Here is a 19,395-nt window from a genome sequence, read left to right as displayed (position 1 = left end):
CTCTTGCCTTGTCTGTGGCTCCACAGTCCTGCACTATGCTAGTGTAATTCTATAATAATTAGCCCATTACTAATGGAAACAGTCATATCAATAATTCGAATTACAATTATTGAAAAATCAGAAGTAGTGTTCTTCCTTCACCTGATCTCCTGAGCGTGATCAAGTGAAGGCTTTCAAATCAGTTTTCAAACCTTTGAGTCATTCAATCTACAACCCTATTAAATGGACCAGACTTTGAATGAAGCAACACAAGCACACACAAAAAGTTCAATTTTTACATGTAAAACAGGATTTATTTTAAAAGGTGATAATGGCTTCATCATTGCTGTGGTATATGAGTAGACAATGCAAAACAACACCAGGTCCAGGATGGCAGATCACCACTCGTAGATTCTAGAAGAGAAAAATATGAAGTGTTGGTGGAAGAGCAAGTGTCCTAGTCATGCCCTGGATTTGTAGGACCCAATTTTTATTAAATAGTGTATTACCTTCTCGTGGGTCTTGCTGGGTTTAGAAGCAGTCTGAGGTCTGTGACCACAGTGGTTTTCTCCAGTCTGGGTGCTGTTTGACCCGACTGCGTGCGCTCGAGGGGCTGGAGACGTTGTAGGGACAACGGTCGCCTTAGTCCCGCTCCAGCTAGCCAGCATTCCTCCCTCGTTGCTATGGTGCAGACCAAATAACTCCCTCCATGGGAGATTCCTGTAAATATAAATAGTTTGTTACCAATGTCATGATCCTTTACTTTCAAATGAGGAAAAGCAGAGGTTCCCGCCAGAACTTATAGCACTGCCAGTAATAATGACTATACAGCAAACCAGCGAGGTACAATAATAACTGGTAATATTGACTTGTACAACATTTCTGGGTTTATTAGTGTATTACCTGCTTGTGGGTCTTGCTGGGTTTAGAAGCAGTCTGAGGTCTGTGACCACAGTGGTTTTCTCCAGTCTGGGTGCTGTTTGACCCGACTGCGTGCGCTCGAGGGGCTGGAGACGTTGTAGGGACAACGGTCGCCTTAGTCCCGCTCCAGCTAGCCAGCATTCCTCCCTCGTTGCCATGGTGCAGACCAAGTACCTCCCTCCATGGGAGATTCCTGTAAATATAAATAGTTTGTTACCAATGTGTTTGTCATGATCCTTTATTTTCAAATGAGGAACAGCAGAGGTTCCAGCTATAACCTATAGCACTGCCAATAATAACGACTATACAACAAACCAACAAGGAACGGTAATTTTGACGTAAAATACATTGTTCTGCATTTAATCTATTAGCCAATGCCACAAGGCATTTTTTAATTCTTACCCAACTACTAACTAATCATTGCATGCAAAGACAAAAACAATTATAATGACAAACAGACTGCTTAAACAAAGTAGAACTGGCGGTGATCTCCTGAGCATGAACAATGCTCTCCAACAAGCATTCATCAAAGCTTTCAAACTATATCCCCAAGCGGCATTGAAGGGACCCCATTGCTGGGTATAGAAGCAGCCTCAGGTCTGTGGTCACAGTGGTTTTCTCCAGTCTGGGTGCTGAATGCGCTCGAGGGGCTGCTGATGTTGGGTGAATAGCAGTCACTTTGATTCCGCTCCAGCTGGCCAGCATTCCTCCCTTATTGCCATGGTGGACTCTGTGGACAGAATCCCTCCCTTCCATCCATACACTGGGACACTGTCTTAAAGGGACAGCTCCCAGTGTTTACCACATCAGAACACTAGCAAACCTTCAACTTACCATACCATGGAGGGGCCAGGCTCACACTGACCCAGCGGCCTAGATTCTGGGGGGCACGCGGATACTCCTGACCCAGTGCCCTACTGGTGGAGCCAGGGGTGAAGCTGCAGCTGCCCCAGGGTGGGCCGATCTTCCGCCCGGGGCCTCAAGCAACAGGAAATGAAGTCCCTGAGCCCTGTTGGGGAGACACACAGAGCACGCGATTGGACAGTGGGGGCAAAGGGGAGTGTCGGAAGGCAGTCCCTCCCTCTCCTGTCGGCTGCTCACCTGGTGACAGCCCCTCAGGGAAGTACACCTGCTGCATCGCCCCGCTGTTGAAGGTGGTGAAGGGAAGGGCACCGCACAGCATCTGAAACAGGGTCACCCCCACGGACCACACCGTCCCGGGACCCGCCTGGAACTCCTGCTTCTCAAACCACTCCGGCGGCTGGTAGCTCTCGGTCCCTGATAGACACCAACACACACACGCACACGCACACACACACACACACACACAGAAACGTGAGTAAACCAGGCACTCTACAATATGGAACCTACAGTACACACTCAGTCCTGTCAGGATGTGAATAGTTCACACACACACACACACACACACACACACTAAGAAACACCATTGAATCCAGGGAATCATTTGATGTGTGTGCTACATTTCACATAGATTTAACCCTATTTTCCCCTATATATCATAGTATCAACGCTTAATCCAAAAACTACTACTGAGATGCAGAAAGTCCCCCCCCCCCACAGACCTGAGAACTCTGCGTAGGGGGTGTCTTTCAGGGGGTCTCCACAGCCGAAGTCGATGAGCTTGATCTGCCGTGTGTCCGTTTGCACCAGGATGTTTTCCGGCTTGACGTCACGGTGCACCACCCCGTGCTGGCGGCAGTGTTGCAGCGCCCCCAGCAGCTGCCGTGTGATGTGGCGAGCCTCGCCCTCGCCCAGGGCCCCGCCCTGCCGCTCGCAGTACTCCGCCAGGTCCTGGCACGGGTCCGGGCGCTCCATCGCCATCACGTAGGAGGACCGCCTGTCGAACCAGTCATACAGCCGCAGGACGTTGGGGTGCGAGGGGCTGTTCACCGTCTTCAGCAGCCCCACCTCCCGGGGCAGAGGCCTGTCCAGTCCAGGCTGCCGAGGGAAGATGGCGGTACGTGTGCTGAGAGCTGACAGGCTCAGGATGGCTAGCGGCTAGCCAATTAGCACGTATACAAGCGACTAGCCTCACACTGTGGCATGCAGTCCAGCTAGCACATATACAAGCAGCTAGCCCCACATTGTGGAATTGCAGCTCAGGCCAGTTAACACGTATACAAACGGCTAGCCCCACACTGGCATACAGCTCAGCCCAGTTAGCACGTATACAAACGGCTAGCCCCACACTGGCATACAGCTCAGCCCAGTTAGCATGTATACAAGCAGCTAGCCCCACACGGTGGCATGTAGCCCAGCCCAGTTAGCCCATATACAAGCAGCTAGCCCCACACTGTGGCATGTAGCCCAGCCCAGTTAGCACATATACAAGCAGCTAGCCTCCCACTGTGGCATGCAGCTCAGCCCATTTAGCACATATCATAGCTGCCTGTGTGGAATGCTGACAGGTTAGCTTTAGCTTAGCTGGTAGAAAATATATATTTATAATTGAATATGATCTACTGAATACAGTAATTGCATTACCTTTTTCCCTGATGTGGTTGGCTGACCATGTTTTATTGAAAGTCCAGCAGTGGTTCTAAGAGTGATTCCTAAGGGTACTGTTTTGTTCCTACCAATGGTATGCCATAGGATTTAGGCAATTTCTTTTATTTGTGTTGTTTTGATTGGCTCTTTATACACGTGGCCCCACTCGAGCCTGCTACCTTTACACAGATTTGGGGGGTCAAAGTCCAAAGAAGCTGTTTTGGTCTCTTTGTTAGCTGAGTCATGGGGCGGTGGTGAGGTTCTTTGAACACCTAAAATAACAACCTCCTTTGGTTCATAGCTCTGTTGTTGACGGTTCTAGTTCCCCTATCTAAGGTTCAGGCTCATGAGACCTCCATTAGCCTCCATGAGACCTCCATGAGCGTGGGCCTCCATTAGCTAGGGAAGATGTGCTTACCAGCTGTATTTCATCATCTTCCAGTTTCTTTGCATATTTGAGGGCCACCTGAGGAAGGGAGGACATATGGGGGGGGGGGGCAGAATGGAGAATGCAGTGTTACAGTAAAGATCAAAAGCAAGAGCTGATAACAGGTCTGTCAGACCATAATATTTCAGACCTCAGAATAGGTTGGGGTCTACTACCAAAACTGCAACAAAAATTACAGGCGCCTCCAGCTTTGATCAGGGAGGAGCAGAGGGGAGCAGGGAGGAGCAGGGAGGGCGCGGCGCGGTGTCTTACCGGCAGTCCGTCCGACTTGCGGGTCCCGGCGTAGACGGACCCGAACCCCCCACGCCCCAGCAGCTCTCCTTTGGTGTAGAATTTTTCAGCGCGTGCTGAAACACAGGGCAAGCAAGTCCACCCATTATACTACAGTGCCAAGGAGGGCAGTGTCGTACAGTGCATGCAGAACCTAACCAGGAGGTTGCAGGTTCAATTCCCTGTTTCAGCGCTGCAGCGTGAACCTTTACCTTTTCGGCTGCTCTTGGTGTGCGTGGCCTTTGAGCTGGAGCAGCTGGAGGACTTGTGGCTCTGGGTCTGAAGGCTCCTGTCCTCTGGCTGTTTCTTAGTGACCACTTCCTCCCCACAGGATGGAGTCGGCCTCTTCTGCCCGCCGCTCGCGCGCAGCTCAGGAACAGCTCCCTCAGCCTTCTTCTCCGCGGCTGACAAAGACAAACAAGGAAATGAATGTCTGAGAGCCTGCCACTTACGTCCCGTTCAGTTTTGCAGTGTAAAGGTTTTTAAAAAAAATATTTCTACAGTCATATGTGCTCATTCTTAACTGCACTGTGGTGGTGATGTGGAGGGGCGGGGGGGGGGAGTGGCTCTGTGATAATGAACATTCTAAAACCACCGCCATCAGTTTGTTGCTCCATTCATAGTTCTAATTCTGCCTGTCCAAAGTTTAGGCTCCTGAGACTTAGCACAAGCCTTTGCAAAAGCTAACAGTAACTTAAATACCACTCAAAAATCCACTCAGCGCTGCAGCGCTAACCTTTACCTTTCTGATCCACTCAGCGCTGCAGCGCTAACCTTTACCTTTCTGATCCACTCAGCGCTGCAGCGCTAACCTTTACCATTCTGATCCACTCAGCTCTGCAGCGCTAACCTTTACCTTTTCGGCTGCTCTTGTTGTGCGTGGCCTTTGAGCTGGAGCAGCTGGAGGACTTGTGGCTCTGGGTCTGAAGGCTCCTGTCCTCTGACTGTTTCTTAGTGACCACTTCCTCCCCACAGGATGGAGGCCCCCCGGGCCTCTTCTGCCCGCCGCTCGCGCACAGCTCGGGAACAGTCCCCTCAGCCTTATTTGCGTCTGGCGAGGGCAAGCAGGGAAACGGACGCAGTCAAAGCCTACCACTGGCGGGACGTCCCGTTCAGTCTTACACAGCGTAAAGGAATTTTTTAGATGCAAAGGATCCCATGGACCTGGCTTGTGACTACTCACACACACACACACACATTCACTTGCTCACTCAATCAGTCATACACCCACTCACTCACACACTCGCCCGCTCACTCACTCATTATATATTATATAGCTGAAAAACGGCTGTCTAGTAGCCTTTGTTTCCCCCTCGTGGTTAGTTGCGGTATGACATCCTGACCTTTAGAACGGCGGCTGTAGGGTTTTCGCTTTGAGCCGGAGAAACCCAGGTTATCCCCGCAGGTCTGCCGGATCTCCGGCTCAGCGACGCTCCGTGCGTCTGCGCAGAAATCAGCAGTTAGGAACTCTGTACATTAAATTTGTACATTCACTTTTGCCAGTAAGTTTTGTGTATTTAATGGCTAAATATATATATATATATATATATATATATATATATATATATTATAAGATTTCAGATTTTTAAACTATCCACATTTAGGCAAGATAACAAGACCGGCGTTATCAAATTTAGTGGCGAGGTCAGGACCTCAATTAGCCCAAAGCAGATATGACTTCGCCAGCTTTACCTGATGATTTCTTCGACTTGGGCATTGTTGATTTCAATGCAAATAAACGATTAAAGGACAGAGTGGTGCTATCGATTGAACGAGTGATGTGTTAATTGAAATGCGTGTTAAATTGGATTTGTGGTCAGATTATAAATATCAGTAAATAATTTTGTTCTGTGACGTCACAAAAGCAGGTCCAAACAACGATTGATCTCCTATTTCGTATTTTGTTTAACATTCGAAAGTTTGACAGTTATTTATGATTTTTTTATTTCACACGAATAAAGCTATATTACTGCAGAATAGTTTAAATGCAAACTCCGACCGCTATAATGGAAGCGCGGCTACCTCAATTCGTTATCTTTTATTACACTACATTCCAATATTTGAATTGATCGTGTATGTAAGCGTATGATTTTATCATGGTTTCCACCGAAAGAGGAATTGAAAAATGTCCTGTCTGTTACTCTGGGCCTTTTTGTTCGATGGGTATGGATGAATTACCCGGGAATAAATTTGGCTCAATATCATAGGTTATCTCTAATTAGTTTATTAATTCATGCATTCATTCATTTTATCTGCTGGCTGTAGGGCAGTATACGTATTCGCCTCAAACCGATCAGAATGCTAAACATTAGCACCATGCTACCTTTGTGACATCACAAAACCTCGCAGACTAGCTATGTCCTTGAAGGTACATCGTTCGGGCAACGATAACGTCAAACAGTAACCACGCATGTCAAATGATGACTCGCATTATTTATTTAGGTGAACACTGAGTAGTCCGATAGTTCCGTAGATATTTGACTGATGCTCTCTACAATAACCACTGCTGGGTTTGTAATGTATGAGGCTTACATTCACCCTGATTTATGCCACAAAGGACAGCCTATCCTGTGTATTGATAATGCAGACAGAGTAAAAGTACTACACTGAAATATAAAATGTAAGGAAAAAGTTCTGAGAATGCCCTGTTCCAGCACAAGAGTGTGCCTACTGCCCTACATACTGAAATCCTTATGAGCAGTTTCAGAAATCTGACATTTATGAGACTGCATTTTGTCAGGAGTCTTAATAACTCAGATTGTCGGATTAAGTTTTTTTCAGCAGAAGTCTCCCTCCTTGTCCCTCGACTGGCTCCTCAGTCACATGGAACGCTGCTTGTTCCAGAAGATTTCGCTGTCTTGTGATTTTGTTCCTGAAGAGTCAGCTGGAGGGTTTTCTGTTTTCCTATTTTACCGTGTCTCAGTGAAAAGCTGCAAATCTAACTGAATTCAATCAATTCATTGGAGGACTGAGTTGTACGTGAGAAGATTCCTCTGATGAAACTAGTGTCTCCCTCTCTTAGTTATGTTTAGCAGAGTTGGGACACTCTACCTCTGAGTTAGTGATCTTTAGCAATGTTGATCTTCCTGAGTTAGTGATCTTTAGCAGTGTTGATCTTCCCTGTCTGAGTTAGTGATCTTTAGCAGTGTTGATCTTCCCTCTCTGACTGTGTTGATCGTTGTCAGTATGTTCAGTATGTAACAGTTGACATCACAGAGCTGCATTGGTCGGCTACAGTAGTGGCTGGTGCAGATCTGAGGAGGCGACGGTACAAGCATAACATGAAAAGCAACTATTTTAGTGAATAAATTTTATCAGTTCTTATAGTTCTATATAAGTACCTTGCCATACAAGCTTTCTCTGCAGTTCTTTGAATTGTACATTCTTGCTTCCGACCGCAAACCCATGAATGCCCCTGTACTAGCTAGCCATTGTACAGGCAACAGACTTCTGAAAATATAAAATATTTATAGGCTACATATTATCCTGTGAGAAACGCATAACATACATAAGCAATAATGACACTTCATATCAAGATAGTGTTTTTATTATAATTTTTGTTAATTGGAGTCAGACAAAAACAAACACAGAGAGGTATTACACTTAAACACACAACCTTACCAAATGTCAAAAATCATACTGAAAATGACAAGATATAATGATCATCTTAGCGGTGAAAGGTACAGTTCTGTACCTGTGTACACGTTCAAGATGCTGCAAAGAAAGCATAAAAAATGACCGTTTACTAAAGGAGGATGAGATTAAACAGAAAACCAGAAAAGTGCCAAATTCCACATAGTATATACATGGTCTATTTGCAGTGTGCCCATTTCCCAGTGCCCATTTCCCAGTGCAGTGGGGTAATGATTTGCGTTGTGTTATCAGCAGGAAGATGGTACTCCAGTACAAGCAACAACCCACTCTGGAAGGGCAGTAACAGTGTATTGTACATGTTTATTTTACACAGTTTGTGTTGGCATTTGTATCCTCATCCAGTGAAGGTGGTTTTACTGATAGAGAGGTATTTGTTTCTTCATCCAAACTTTTCCCATATATATATATAGAGCTCATTTTGCTTCCTGTCCTTACAAAATGGCTAAAATATTAGTAGTCAGAAACCGTGAGGCAGTACAGTCATCTAAAGCTGCAGTTTTTTGAAACAGCCACCATTTTGGCTCTGAATGGTTGTGTCTATACCTTATGCAGGGGCACTTCAGTCAAAAGGGTATTGGCAGACAGGTTCATTTCAAGTTTAGTTTCCATTTTAAAATGACTCCTAGCTTCTTTCCGTGTCAGATGTTTTTACGCTGTTAAAATGGTTTGCCTCAAACAAATATTCAGCTCCTTCTCACAATGGGATTTAATTAGGTTACAGCAGGCAACACATAAATAAATCAAAGTGAATTACGATGTGCAAAACATGACCAACCAACATTAAAAAATTGGGACGTCATATGTGTTCTCTCATACACAGGATAAGCTTATGATTAAAATAATTATAGAATAACTGAAAATAGTGCACCCCCTTGTGGTTTATAACGGGACAGACAGGGGTACATTCACAAAGGGGCGATACACTGAACATGCCAACAGCCCTCTCTGTTTCTGTGAAGACACAAACAACTCTTTCCACTGCAGCTACCTCTGCGCAGGTTAACCAATTACAGGTGCCTTTACCCTTCATGAATGATGACTGCTTTGTAAACATACCCCTAGAGTTTGGATGAATTTTTAAAACTTTTAAACCCTGTCCCAAAGGGAGCAGAATGTTGTCAGTCAGTGAGAAGGTCCAGGCTACAGCAGAGGCCATGGAAGGGGGGTGGGAGTGGGGGTAGGGGGAGGCTTTGACAGTTAAGGCTGGAACACCGGTGTATGAGTGTGTGTGTGTGTGTGTGTGGGCCGGGGGACATGGGGGGGTTCAGGGGTAATTTTTTGGACTTAGGACAGGTTCTGAACTTGTTTCACTCTGTTGCTCATGTTGGGTTCTCCTGTCCAGCTCTACGCCTCCAGCTCGAAGCCCAGTCCAACCTTGTGGCCCCCAGCGCTGACGTTCTTCCCATCAACCAGGGCGGAGACGGTCACCTTCACTCCTGCCAAACAGTGAGAAAAAACAGCATTTCACTCATCAACAGTACATATCTGGTTATAACATTAACTAAATGTGACATTCTAATGAAGGGCTTGTGACTGATTTGCTGGATCTCCTGAATGGTGACCTGGTGACTGTGATATGATGGTAATACAGCCGCGATACTCAAAAATAGTTTCTCTGAACACAGTTCAGTCCCTGACGATGCAGTGCTGTACTGAGTAGGGGCGTTTACCTGGCCGGAGGCTCTGTGTGTATCCTATCCCGATCAGGCTGGCATTGTTCACTTTGGCCTGCAGAGGGCGACAGGACATGCAAAGATTCGGCGGTTTGTTCTTAAGCGGACACAACCGAACACCATCAGATGAGAGTACCAATGGAAGCCCTGGCCTGTCTGCGGCTTCCAAAATCTGAAACATCTAGTGACGGATTAATCAACCGCTAAAACATTTCTGTGCGGTCATAAACAATGTTTTTAAAGAATGAGTGACGATGTGATACGCAAATGATGATGAGGGCGGGGCCAGTGCTGTCACTCACAGACAGAGACGCGTCCTTGTCCAGCTGGTACTTGGCGCCGATGCCGAAGCGGGTGTTGTTGCTGCCGGCGGTCCAGGCCAGGCTCACCGCCGTCTCCAGCTGCTCGTTCACCTTCTGGTAGATGGAGCCTCCGAACTCAGTGCCGTCGTTCCTGAAATGGCAGCAGCTCAGCGTGCGAAGCCCACGCAGGCAGTGCGAGGGCCAGCTCAATATGGCCGTCCCTGAGCCGGGCTAGAAACAAGGCTCGAGTCCACCAAGCCCCACATCTTTAAGGCCCGACCTGGAGCAGCCCGACAAGCTCTAGCCAAATAAGCCTGATCACTGAAATAACAAGCCAGCAACACCCCACAGCATGATGGGATACTACTGCAGTGTTTCCCACAGGGAAGCTGCTACTGGGGGTGCTTGGGATCATGGAATGGGGGGAGAAACATTTCCCCCAGCTATTAACGATTGAGCACAATGGTGCAAAGCAATATGGACCTCATGACCCCGTTCATGTTCATTAGTGAATGAGAGGCTCAATATAGCTGGCTCTACTCCCAACTGTACTGGACACACACACATTTTCTGGCAAAAAAAAAAAAAAAAGACATTTCGTTCTTTATTGCTGGCAAAGGAAGTGACTATGAATTTGTGCATACTATAATACACAAATGATTACACACTGAACTATAGAGGGCAGGTCTGAGGGGTTTGGTGGTTTAGAAACAGCTATCGGTCGCCGTGTTAACCTGGCATTGAGAGAAGCAGCACTCACACGCTGGTGTGCAGCTGGAAGTCCCCGGCCTTGTAGCCCAGGGCGAAGTTGTTCTGCGCCAGTTTGGACTTGGCGGTGTCGAAGGCCATCTGGTACCCGGCCAGCCAGCCCTCGTACCCCAGCACGGTGGCGGCGTGCACCGTGGGCCCCGCCAGGTCGAAGTCCACATCGCAGCCCAGGTTCACGTAGTCCCGCTTGTAGCTGGTCTTCAGCTTCCCGCTCTTCTTCCTGCAAAGGTCAGCCAGAGGTCAGGGGGACTAAGGCCTGAGACACAGCCTACAAGAGTACGCTAATGCGGACGCTTCGCGCTACACAAAGTTCATTTCACGCATCGTCGCGTTCTAAAATGTGTCACCTGAAATTCTTAACCCAACGCGACCACGAGATGCAGTGTCACAGCGAGGGGGGCTATAGCAGGTGACAGCAGGATGAAACTGTCTTCTTTGATGATTGCACCCTTCTGAAATTCACCATCTCATGCTCACACGTGTTCTATCGCAACATCATGGTAACGGTACAAATGTCGCATGTACGCCATGCAACGTGCCAGAACGTTCCAGGAAAATTTCTACGTTGCATGTGTTAGCTGGCTATGACCCCGAAACACAGCTTCAAAGTAGCAGCACATCAGGAAATAATAATCACCGCAAGTAAACAAGCATTGAGATGAATGAGACCTGGTGTTATAGTAATGAGGTTATGACAAAGCTTACCCTGTGTTTGGGACAAATGATGTGTCAAAGGTCAGCTTCAAGCCCTGAGCCAGCTACAGGGAAAGCAAAGGAAGAGTTGCAGACATTATGAATGGTGTGAGACAAACGCCTCGAGGATTACAGATAACACCGTCCTTCTATAACTGGCAGTTTCCCATCATTCCACTCCCAGTCCTGACTCAGCTTCCTGGGAGACATTATACTATGCGGGACAATGAAACAAATGGTTGTGATTTTCAGTATGTCATTGACAGCCTTCCCCAACTAAAACATTATTTTGTTCATCAGTCATTTGAGAAAATATAATTCTATAATTACTGTCTCTAGAAAGCACCGCTTAAGTTTTGACAAGTGGCGCGCACATTTTTTGTGATGTATCACAGGTGGAAACAGTTCACTGATTCACCCAGGCAGGTACCTTAGCTAATAGCACTGAGATCTGCTTCAATGTGGCTGAGAGCTAATATCCTAACCTCCACTGTCCTTCAGTCTCCTGCGTTATGCGTCACCCCCATCCCCCCCGCCCTGCGGCACTCACCTGGTCCTCCAGCGTGACCTCCGTTGCCAGGGTGTTGTCCGTGTTCCATTTCTGGCTGAAGCTCAGGCCCAGGTCCTGCACCTTGTACTTGGTCTCCAGGTGACCAGCGGCCCGGCCCGTGTCTGTGTTACTGGAGCCAGAGGTGCTGAACTCCTGAGAGATTAATCAAGAGCATAGCAGCATGGGGGGGGGCAGAAGAACAGGGGGGTTCAGAGATTGAGCAGGAGAGCGTGAGAGAGGGAAGAGGAGTTAATATCATAGATTACTGGAGCTCTACGCACAAGCAGCGGCATGAGGCTAAAGTGGCTAAGGGAGAGAGAGAGAGAGAGACAGACAGCAACTCTTCAGTCTGGGAGGCTAACTGGATAACACACACACACACACACACATGCGCGCGCACTCACATTCACACACACATACAGATGCACACAGAGATACATGTGTGCACTCTCACTCACACATTACACACACACACACACACACTCTTACCATCTGGCACAGGAGTCCATATAGGAAGCAGAAGAAAGAAGGAACAGAGAGTTAGTGTTCGGGGACAGATACCCCAGACACATGATGAGAGGAAGTAAAGCTTGGAGTCAAGAGGCATGCCAGTGGGAGGAGTTAATGGGGTCAGGAGGCATGTCAGTGGGAGGAGTTAACAGGGTCAGGAGGCATGTCAGTGGGAGGAGTTAACAAGGTCAGGAGGCATGTCAGTGGGAGGAGTTAACGGAGTCAGGAGGCATGTCAGTGGGAGGAGTACGGGTCGAGGCATGTCAGGGGAGGATTACAGGCAGGAGCGTGTCAGTGGAGGAGTTAACGGGGTCAGGAGGCATGTCAGTGGGAGGAGTTAACAGGGTCAGGAGGCGTGTCAGTGGGAGGAGTTAACGGGGTCAGGAGGCATGTCAGTGGGAGGAGTTAACAGGGTCAGGAGGCGTGTCAGTGGGAGGAGTTAACAGGGTCAGGAGGCATGTCAGTGGGAGGAGTTAACAGGGTCAGGAGGCATGTCAGTGGGAGGAGTTAACAGGGTCAGGAGGCATGTCAGTGGGAGGAGTTAACGGGGTCAGGAGGCATGTCAGTGGGAGGAGTTAACGGGGTCAGGAGGCATGTCAGTGGGAGGAGTTAACAGGGTCAGGAGGCGTGTCAGTGGGAGGAGTTAACGGGGCCATAAGCACGCAGAGTTTCAGCAGCTGTGAAAGCACTGGCCGGGTTTGGCACAGAGACAGGCTCAGGCTGAGTGGACTCAGGGAGACAGAAGACAAGACTGAAAAACTCACGACTCCACTCTGCGACTTGGTCTTCAGGTCCAGTTTCACCAGCCCAAACCCTGGGAGACAGAGAACGTGCAGAACCCTTAACCAGCAGTCCTCAAAGTGCTTCAAGGCTTTAAAAGCGGCATTTCAGAAAAACACACGTACCCAAAATTTGATTTATATGCCTAAATGGAAAAACCAACTGACTAATGACCATCACATTAACATCCTGTAGGTGGCACTGTTCTCTTGGTTTTCACCTACATGCCTCATGATTGGTGGAGCTGCTCTTAGTTTTCTTCCTGTCTGTGATGTCACAGCCATGCTGTGCCTGTTTGACCACTCCTGATTGTGGAAATAGTTTGCTGAATGGGAAAAGATGTTTAACAGAGGAGGAGGCTGCATTTGACTTTTTCCAGAACAGGTTCCATTCAATGCCAAAAGAGCCATTTCCATTACTTCCAGTGATCTAGGACATTAACAAACATTCAGGTCACTGTAGATCTAACTGGCTAGTTTGTTTCTTGGTTCTAGTGCCTCACGTTGGTTTAATAAATTAAAAAGCCAGTTTATTCTTTTTTTATTTAATCTGGTATAATTTTTAGAATAATATTTAGCAAACCATGAAGCAGTGTGTTCCACACAGGGACCCTTGCTCTTCAAACCCAGCCCTTTCCAATGAGCTGATCACAGTTTCTGAAGCTGCCAACAGCGGTGACTTTAAACTAGTCCATCCGTCTGTGCTGACATTACTGAATGCTACGACAGCTGACCTTCTGTGTGGCTGGCCAATCTGCACCGTGTGTCAGTCACTTACCATAGCCCTTGCTGAAAATGTCCTTGGATGATTTTCCAAGGTCAGCGTACGCTGGAGGTACAGCCATGCTTTCTGGGGAGAACAGGAAAGAAAGGGTTAACCAACTCGACCACTCTCATCAAACTGCCTCATCTCTACATGGCAAATACTTCAGGATACACTGCTACTATGCATATGAACATATGCGTATAGTTTTTCCAGACTGTAGTTCTATCCTCCGACACCAAGAGGGCAGTACTGGACTTTCTGAAGCCACTTGTTAAGCAACCACTTTGAGCAACCTTAATGATCTCAGTTAGATTAATCATTCAATTACCACAGTAATGTCCAACCTTATCTGAGAAGCACCAGTGTTGGCGTGAGCATTTAGTGTGTTAGTGCCAGGCTAAATCAAAACTCCCACACTGGCTTTTTCCCCATAAGAATCAACACCCTTTGCAGTTATAATTTGACTTAATTGAATAATAGGTTATTAATCACTGTCTTCTGTTCCTCATTACAAACATGCTTCCTGATTAATAGAACTCCACTCTGGTCTCTATGTGAAAGTTGACAGGCCTGTCCACCCAACACTCCTCCCCAGCGTTAGGCCTGTCCACCCAACACTCCTCCCCAGCGTTAGGCCTGTCCAACCCAACACTCCTCCCCAGCGTTAGGCCTGTCCGAACCAGCACCCAACACTCCTCCCCAGCGTTAGGCCTGTCCGAACCAGCACCCAACACTCCTCCCCAGCGTTAGGCCTGTCCACCCAACACTCCTCCCCAGCGTTAGGCCTGTCCACCCAACACTCCTCCCCAGCGTTAGGCCTGTCCACCAACACTCCTCCCCAGCGTTAGGCCTGTCCACCCAACACTCCTCCCCAGCGTTAGGTCTGTCCACCCAACACTCCTCCCAGCGTTAGGTTGTCACCCAACACTCCTCCCACGTTAGGCCTGTCCACCCAACACTCCTCCCAGCGTTAGGTCTGTCCACCCAACACTCCTCCCCAGCGTTAGGCCTGTCCAACCCAACACTCCTCCCCAGCGTTAGGCCTGTCCACCCAACACTCCTCCCCAGCGTTAGGCCTGTCCACCCAACACTCCTCCCCAGCGTTAGGCCTGTCCACCCAACACTCCTCCCCAGCGTTAGGCCTGTCCGAACCAGCACCCAACACTCCTCCCCAGCGTTAGGCCTGTCCACCCAACACTCCTCCCCAGCGTTAGGCCTGTCCACCCAACACTCCTCCCCAGCGTTAGGCCTGTCCACCCAACACTCCTCCCCAGCGTTAGGCCTGTCCACCCAACACTCCTCCCCAGCGTTAGGCCTGTCCACCCAACACTCCTCCCCAGCGTTAGGCCTGTCCACCCAACACTCCTCCCCAGCGTTAGGCCTGTCCACCCAACACTCCTCCCCAGCGTTAGGCCTGTCCACCCACACTCCTCCCCAGCGTTAGGCCTGTCCAACCCAACACTCCTCCCCAGCGTTAGGCCTGTCCACCCAACACTCCTCCCCAGCGTTAGGCCTGTCCGATTGCAAGCTTCTGCTCCAATACCCTTTCCTGCTCTCCTTCTCTTTCCCTTTCTGTCCACCCTTCTCTTGCTCTTCTCTCATCCCTCTTTCCTGCTGTCCTTCTCTTTCCTTTTCTGTCCATCTTTCTCTTGCTCTTCTCTCATCCATCTTTTTATGCACACTGCATACATGCAGTAGTACTTAAGTTTCCAGTCAGCAAGGGTATCTTCAAAAGGTAAAACAATCAGTGTAGTGACTATGAAGCAAAACTGGGGGTTGTGAGAGATTGAGGGAGAGTGAATTTGTAAACGTCCACTGAATTTACAGAAAGTTAGTGTAGTATCAGTAATAAGCAAAAATAAAAAAAGAATGAAAATAAAACAAACACTAAAGCCATCTAAGAGGGATTACACATGCAATCAAGATGGAGCGATTATGTTGCCACGGTGATGGTTGGTGTAATTTTATACCCACAATCCCCCAGGGGAACATCCCTATCCTTTGCACCTCTATCTCGTTTCCCAGAGCAACCGCACATGTGAGTGGCAGGTCTACAGCATCGACAACAATGTTTTACGACATTACATTCAATGAACTTCGCATGATTTTCACATAATGTCACATCATGTTATAAAACGCTTCCATAAATTTGTTGGTCGCTAAGAATATGAAAATCACACCATGTCAGCAGTTAAAATGGCCTGCAGGTTACTCCACGATGCAAGTGGTGGGATTTGTAAATGAAAGCATGGCTGGAGCGCTCGGGCCACGGGCACGCTAAGCTTCACAGCACGCAGGGAGAAGAGGCTTCTGGGATGGGCCTCTGCTGGAGCCCTGGAGCTCAGCACTGCGAAGACCCTTCCTCCATCTGCCACTGGGATGTGCTGCTATTATTAGCGCCTAAGAACAGGACGCCATACACAGCAGTGCATCCTGATGCTTTTATCTTAATGTGGAGAGTCAACTGCATCCATTTGAAAGCCTAGAACGGATTATAACTGATTATAATAACAATTTCAATGAGGCACTTTAAATATGGCGAAAATAAATATGCTGAGAACGTAAAGCTTGGTGTGTTCATTTTTATTGTCTATATTTCACTAATACTAAGTAAATTGGTCACATTGATCACACAATTGGTCAATGTACTAAATAATTCTGTATTGAAATTAATTGAATCAAATCATGGTGAAATTAGAGATTTCATGATGCAGGAATCAAATTGAATGGTTGTGAGGTCAGAGATTTAAACCCCCATTATACAGGCAGTACTCACAACAGCCACAATGCAAACAATGAAAATAATACTACACCAGGGAAATGGATTCTGGCAAGAGTTCAGCATTCTGGGAAAACGGACCATGTGACCGCTGTTTATTTTAAACCTCAGAAACTCTGAAAGCCTTAAACCTTAAACCTCTGTCTCTGAAATTCTACTGATCTAACTGGCTACAGTCCAGTGAAGGGGACGTCTTGTTGGTGCAGGCTAAATTTACCACTTTTTCATCCACGTTCTACAGAAGAGGAAAAAGCTGTTCTAGATGCCACAAAAGCATGACTATCGCACACAAAAAACACAAACATGCCCACATACACCCACACAAACACATGCACACACGCATGCGCACACACACACACACACACATGCATGCACACACACACATGCACACACAATCTTTTAGAGATTCTTGCAGACAGAAAGCAGACTGATCATTTTTGACATGTCTGCTTTCAGCAAAGACTGAAGCTGGTGGGCCTTGAGAGATTTAGCAGAAACACGATCCAATTGAGACACACACAGACACGCACACGCGCACAGACACACGCGCATGCGCACACAGACACGCGCACACACGTACACGCAGACACGCACTGGTGCTGTCTCTGATGACAGCTGAGGTATTATACCACAGTGCACAAGTCAGACTCACACCACTATGAGTCAGAGGAAGACACTTCATGTGCATCCCAATGGGAGTGCGGCACCCAGTCGACCAGCAGGGGGTGCTAGCGGTCAGCGAGTTAATCCTGCTGACTGTATCTGTCCCATCTCTGGGCAACATTAGGCCCCACTGCCTGCCCCCCAGCAGAGCAGCCAGAGGTAGCTGGCACAGTCATGACCCAGATGTGATAGCAGACCGTGGGGCCCAAACATTCAGGAGAACAATGCCTCAACAGGATGAGTCATCCACACACACGATTACACAACGGGAGAAGCAGACAGGGTCCCTACTTTTCCACCTCTGCAAACTCTGACAGAACTGCAGACTTGACCATTAGAAAGGAAATGTTAGGTTTTTGATCAGAATTATGTTAAGTATTAATCATTAGGTTTTAGCGCTGGAGGCCCCCCCAGGGTTTCCCAATTCTTATTAAAATTCAAATAACTGAGTCTAAGGCTAAGAATCATTATATTTCCATGCATATCCAATCATAACTTCATACTGAAAGAGTGCATTTATAGTGCACACTGCCTTTTTTCTTGATTGTTTGCTGCAGAATATTTTTTTATCACAGAAATTAAAACGTCAACATCTGTTTACTGACACTACTATGCAGATTTCAAAGTTACTTCCATTGTGACGTAGGCCAAGTGACTGCACTCTGAACTAGTAGAGCAAGGTGACTCATGTCTTACATAAAAATGACCAGGTAAATCCACTTAAATTAATACCTAAATGTTACAGTCCATTTTGCTCTATTAATACAGTAAATGTAATTCAATTGCCGCATTACTATTCTGAATATTTAACATACGAGCGTGATTCAAGCAAACTATTTTCATTAAAACATGGCCATCTGCGCTTAATATCTACGACCTTTACATAACCGTGGATAATATTTTGCTATCTTTCTTTATAGACGCGATGACCACTTTTTTAAAGAAGCTTGATTACTGTTTAGGCCATCTAGACAAAAAGTGAGTTCTGGCCTCTGAAACGAACAAAGATATCTCCATCAAAAATGAAACACTAATGGCAAAGGCCCACGGATTGCCACAGCGAAATTGTTATCTGTCGTTCTTGCATTGAGAATATTCCTTCTGATCAAGGAGCTGCCTATATTAACCCAATGTCACGGATATTTTCTCAATGATACGAATGCACATGCTAAGCCAAGCTAGCCCAGTTTATTTAACAAGCTAGTCCATGAACAATGAGAATGGGTTCTGCGTTACGCCCCCTTTTTGCTGCGGTCGTGGTTTGATTATTCTTTATAGCCAACTAGTTGTAAGATCACAACGTAAACTAGAATTAGAAATGTAGCCAGCTAATCGATGTAAGCAGAGTAAAAAAAGTACATATTTCTATGATAACTTTTTTTAAATGCATGCATTAATACTTGACTTCAGACAGCAGCCTAGCTAACCGACAGCAAGCTTTCAAGGAGAACTAGCAACTGGAACTGTATAGCAGAAATTATAGGCGCGATTTCAATGTCAGCCACAGCTAACTTTAGCAATAAACTGTTCGAGTATGTTAGTTAAGCACTTTTCAGCTGAAAATAGATCAAGCCCATCACCATGTTGCAACGATGTGCGATTAGTTAGCATGCTACCTGCCGCGCTAGGCCTGCACCACCGTTAAACTTGATGCTCGGAAGCGTTGCAGTGAAATGCATGTTCAGCTGTGGGCTATTGTGATTGCCAAAGCCTGTACCGCGCCCTGATCTCACTGTAAATATGCGCGATATTTGTGTGCTTGCCACAAGTTCCCCAGTTCTTACCTTTCTTGTATCGCGACAGGAAAAGAGGTTCACTACGGGCAGCGCAAAAGCCGACACTTGCGGGGAGGACACGGTGAAGGAGAAACCGGAGAGGGGAAAATGACTGAGCAGGCGCGGTTTCTCCGGGCGGGGAGTGGGATTGCGGTTATAGTATACCATTCGTGACGTGTAACGGCGATCATATACATTAACCAAATGGTTATATTGACAAGAATGCAATTTCATCAATGACTTTAAATTTGTTACACATCCTAAATGTCACGAAAGCCCGAAACATCTAAGATAACAATGTTACTGTTTTATGTCTGTTTGTAAACTAATCTTTCCAATCTGTAAAAGAACAGCTAA

The 19,395-nt window shown here is 47.1% G+C and overlaps 2 protein-coding genes across 2 annotated transcripts; both read right to left on the bottom strand.

Moving 5' to 3' along the window:
• Positions 1 to 266: 266 nt before the first annotated feature.
• Positions 267 to 5,843, bottom strand: LOC135239865 (serine/threonine-protein kinase pim-2). The gene is made up of 11 exons (XM_064308852.1): positions 5,819 to 5,843; positions 4,983 to 5,177; positions 4,339 to 4,530; positions 4,109 to 4,203; positions 3,827 to 3,874; positions 2,484 to 2,919; positions 2,002 to 2,178; positions 1,735 to 1,909; positions 883 to 1,093; positions 489 to 699; positions 267 to 393 (listed from the first exon to the last, which is right to left on the bottom strand). The coding sequence occupies exons 1-8, from the start codon at positions 5,841 to 5,843 to the stop codon at positions 1,815 to 1,817; spliced, it is 1,263 nt and encodes a 420-aa protein (XP_064164922.1). The 3' UTR covers positions 267 to 393; positions 489 to 699; positions 883 to 1,093; positions 1,735 to 1,814.
• Positions 5,844 to 7,657: 1,814 nt separating this feature from the next.
• On the bottom strand, positions 7,658 to 19,203 carry LOC135239320 (voltage-dependent anion-selective channel protein 2-like). The gene is made up of 9 exons (XM_064307902.1): positions 19,048 to 19,203; positions 13,834 to 13,905; positions 13,041 to 13,090; positions 11,767 to 11,919; positions 11,229 to 11,281; positions 10,516 to 10,743; positions 9,756 to 9,906; positions 9,451 to 9,508; positions 7,658 to 9,216 (listed from the first exon to the last, which is right to left on the bottom strand). Exons 2-9 carry the CDS (start codon positions 13,898 to 13,900, stop codon positions 9,125 to 9,127), a joined length of 852 nt encoding a protein of 283 aa, XP_064163972.1. The 5' UTR covers positions 13,901 to 13,905; positions 19,048 to 19,203; the 3' UTR covers positions 7,658 to 9,124.
• Between the last annotated feature and the right edge of the window lie 192 nt (positions 19,204 to 19,395).

The sequence above is a fragment of the Anguilla rostrata genome, chromosome 14 (assembly GCF_018555375.3).
Source record: "Anguilla rostrata isolate EN2019 chromosome 14, ASM1855537v3, whole genome shotgun sequence".
Classification (NCBI taxonomy): domain Eukaryota; kingdom Metazoa; phylum Chordata; class Actinopteri; order Anguilliformes; family Anguillidae; genus Anguilla; species Anguilla rostrata.
This window is presented reverse-complemented; position numbering and strand designations above follow the sequence as displayed.

What these genes read in the sequence shown, in the direction of transcription:
- LOC135239865 (XM_064308852.1), bottom strand. Translation starts at nt 5,843, where the DNA reads ATGCCCAAGTCGAAGAAATCATCAG. An exon ending in CAAGTCGAAGAAATCATCAG is followed by an intron (nt 5,178 to 5,818) that starts GTAAAGCTGGCG and finishes TGCCCTCGCCAG; the next exon opens with ACGCAAATAAGGCTGAGGGG. An exon ending in CCCTGAGGGGCTGTCACCAG is followed by an intron (nt 1,910 to 2,001) that starts GTGAGCAGCCGA and finishes TCTCCCCAACAG; the next exon opens with GGCTCAGGGACTTCATTTCC.
- LOC135239320 (XM_064307902.1), bottom strand. Translation starts at nt 13,900, where the DNA reads ATGGCTGTACCTCCAGCGTACGCTGACCTTGGAAAATCATCCAAGGAC. An exon ending in TCATTTGTCCCAAACACAGG is followed by an intron (nt 10,744 to 11,228) that starts GTAAGCTTTGTC and finishes TGACCTTTGCAG; the next exon opens with GAAGAAGAGCGGGAAGCTGA. An exon ending in CACACAGAGCCTCCGGCCAG is followed by an intron (nt 9,217 to 9,450) that starts GTAAACGCCCCT and finishes ACTGTTTGGCAG; the next exon opens with GAGTGAAGGTGACCGTCTCC.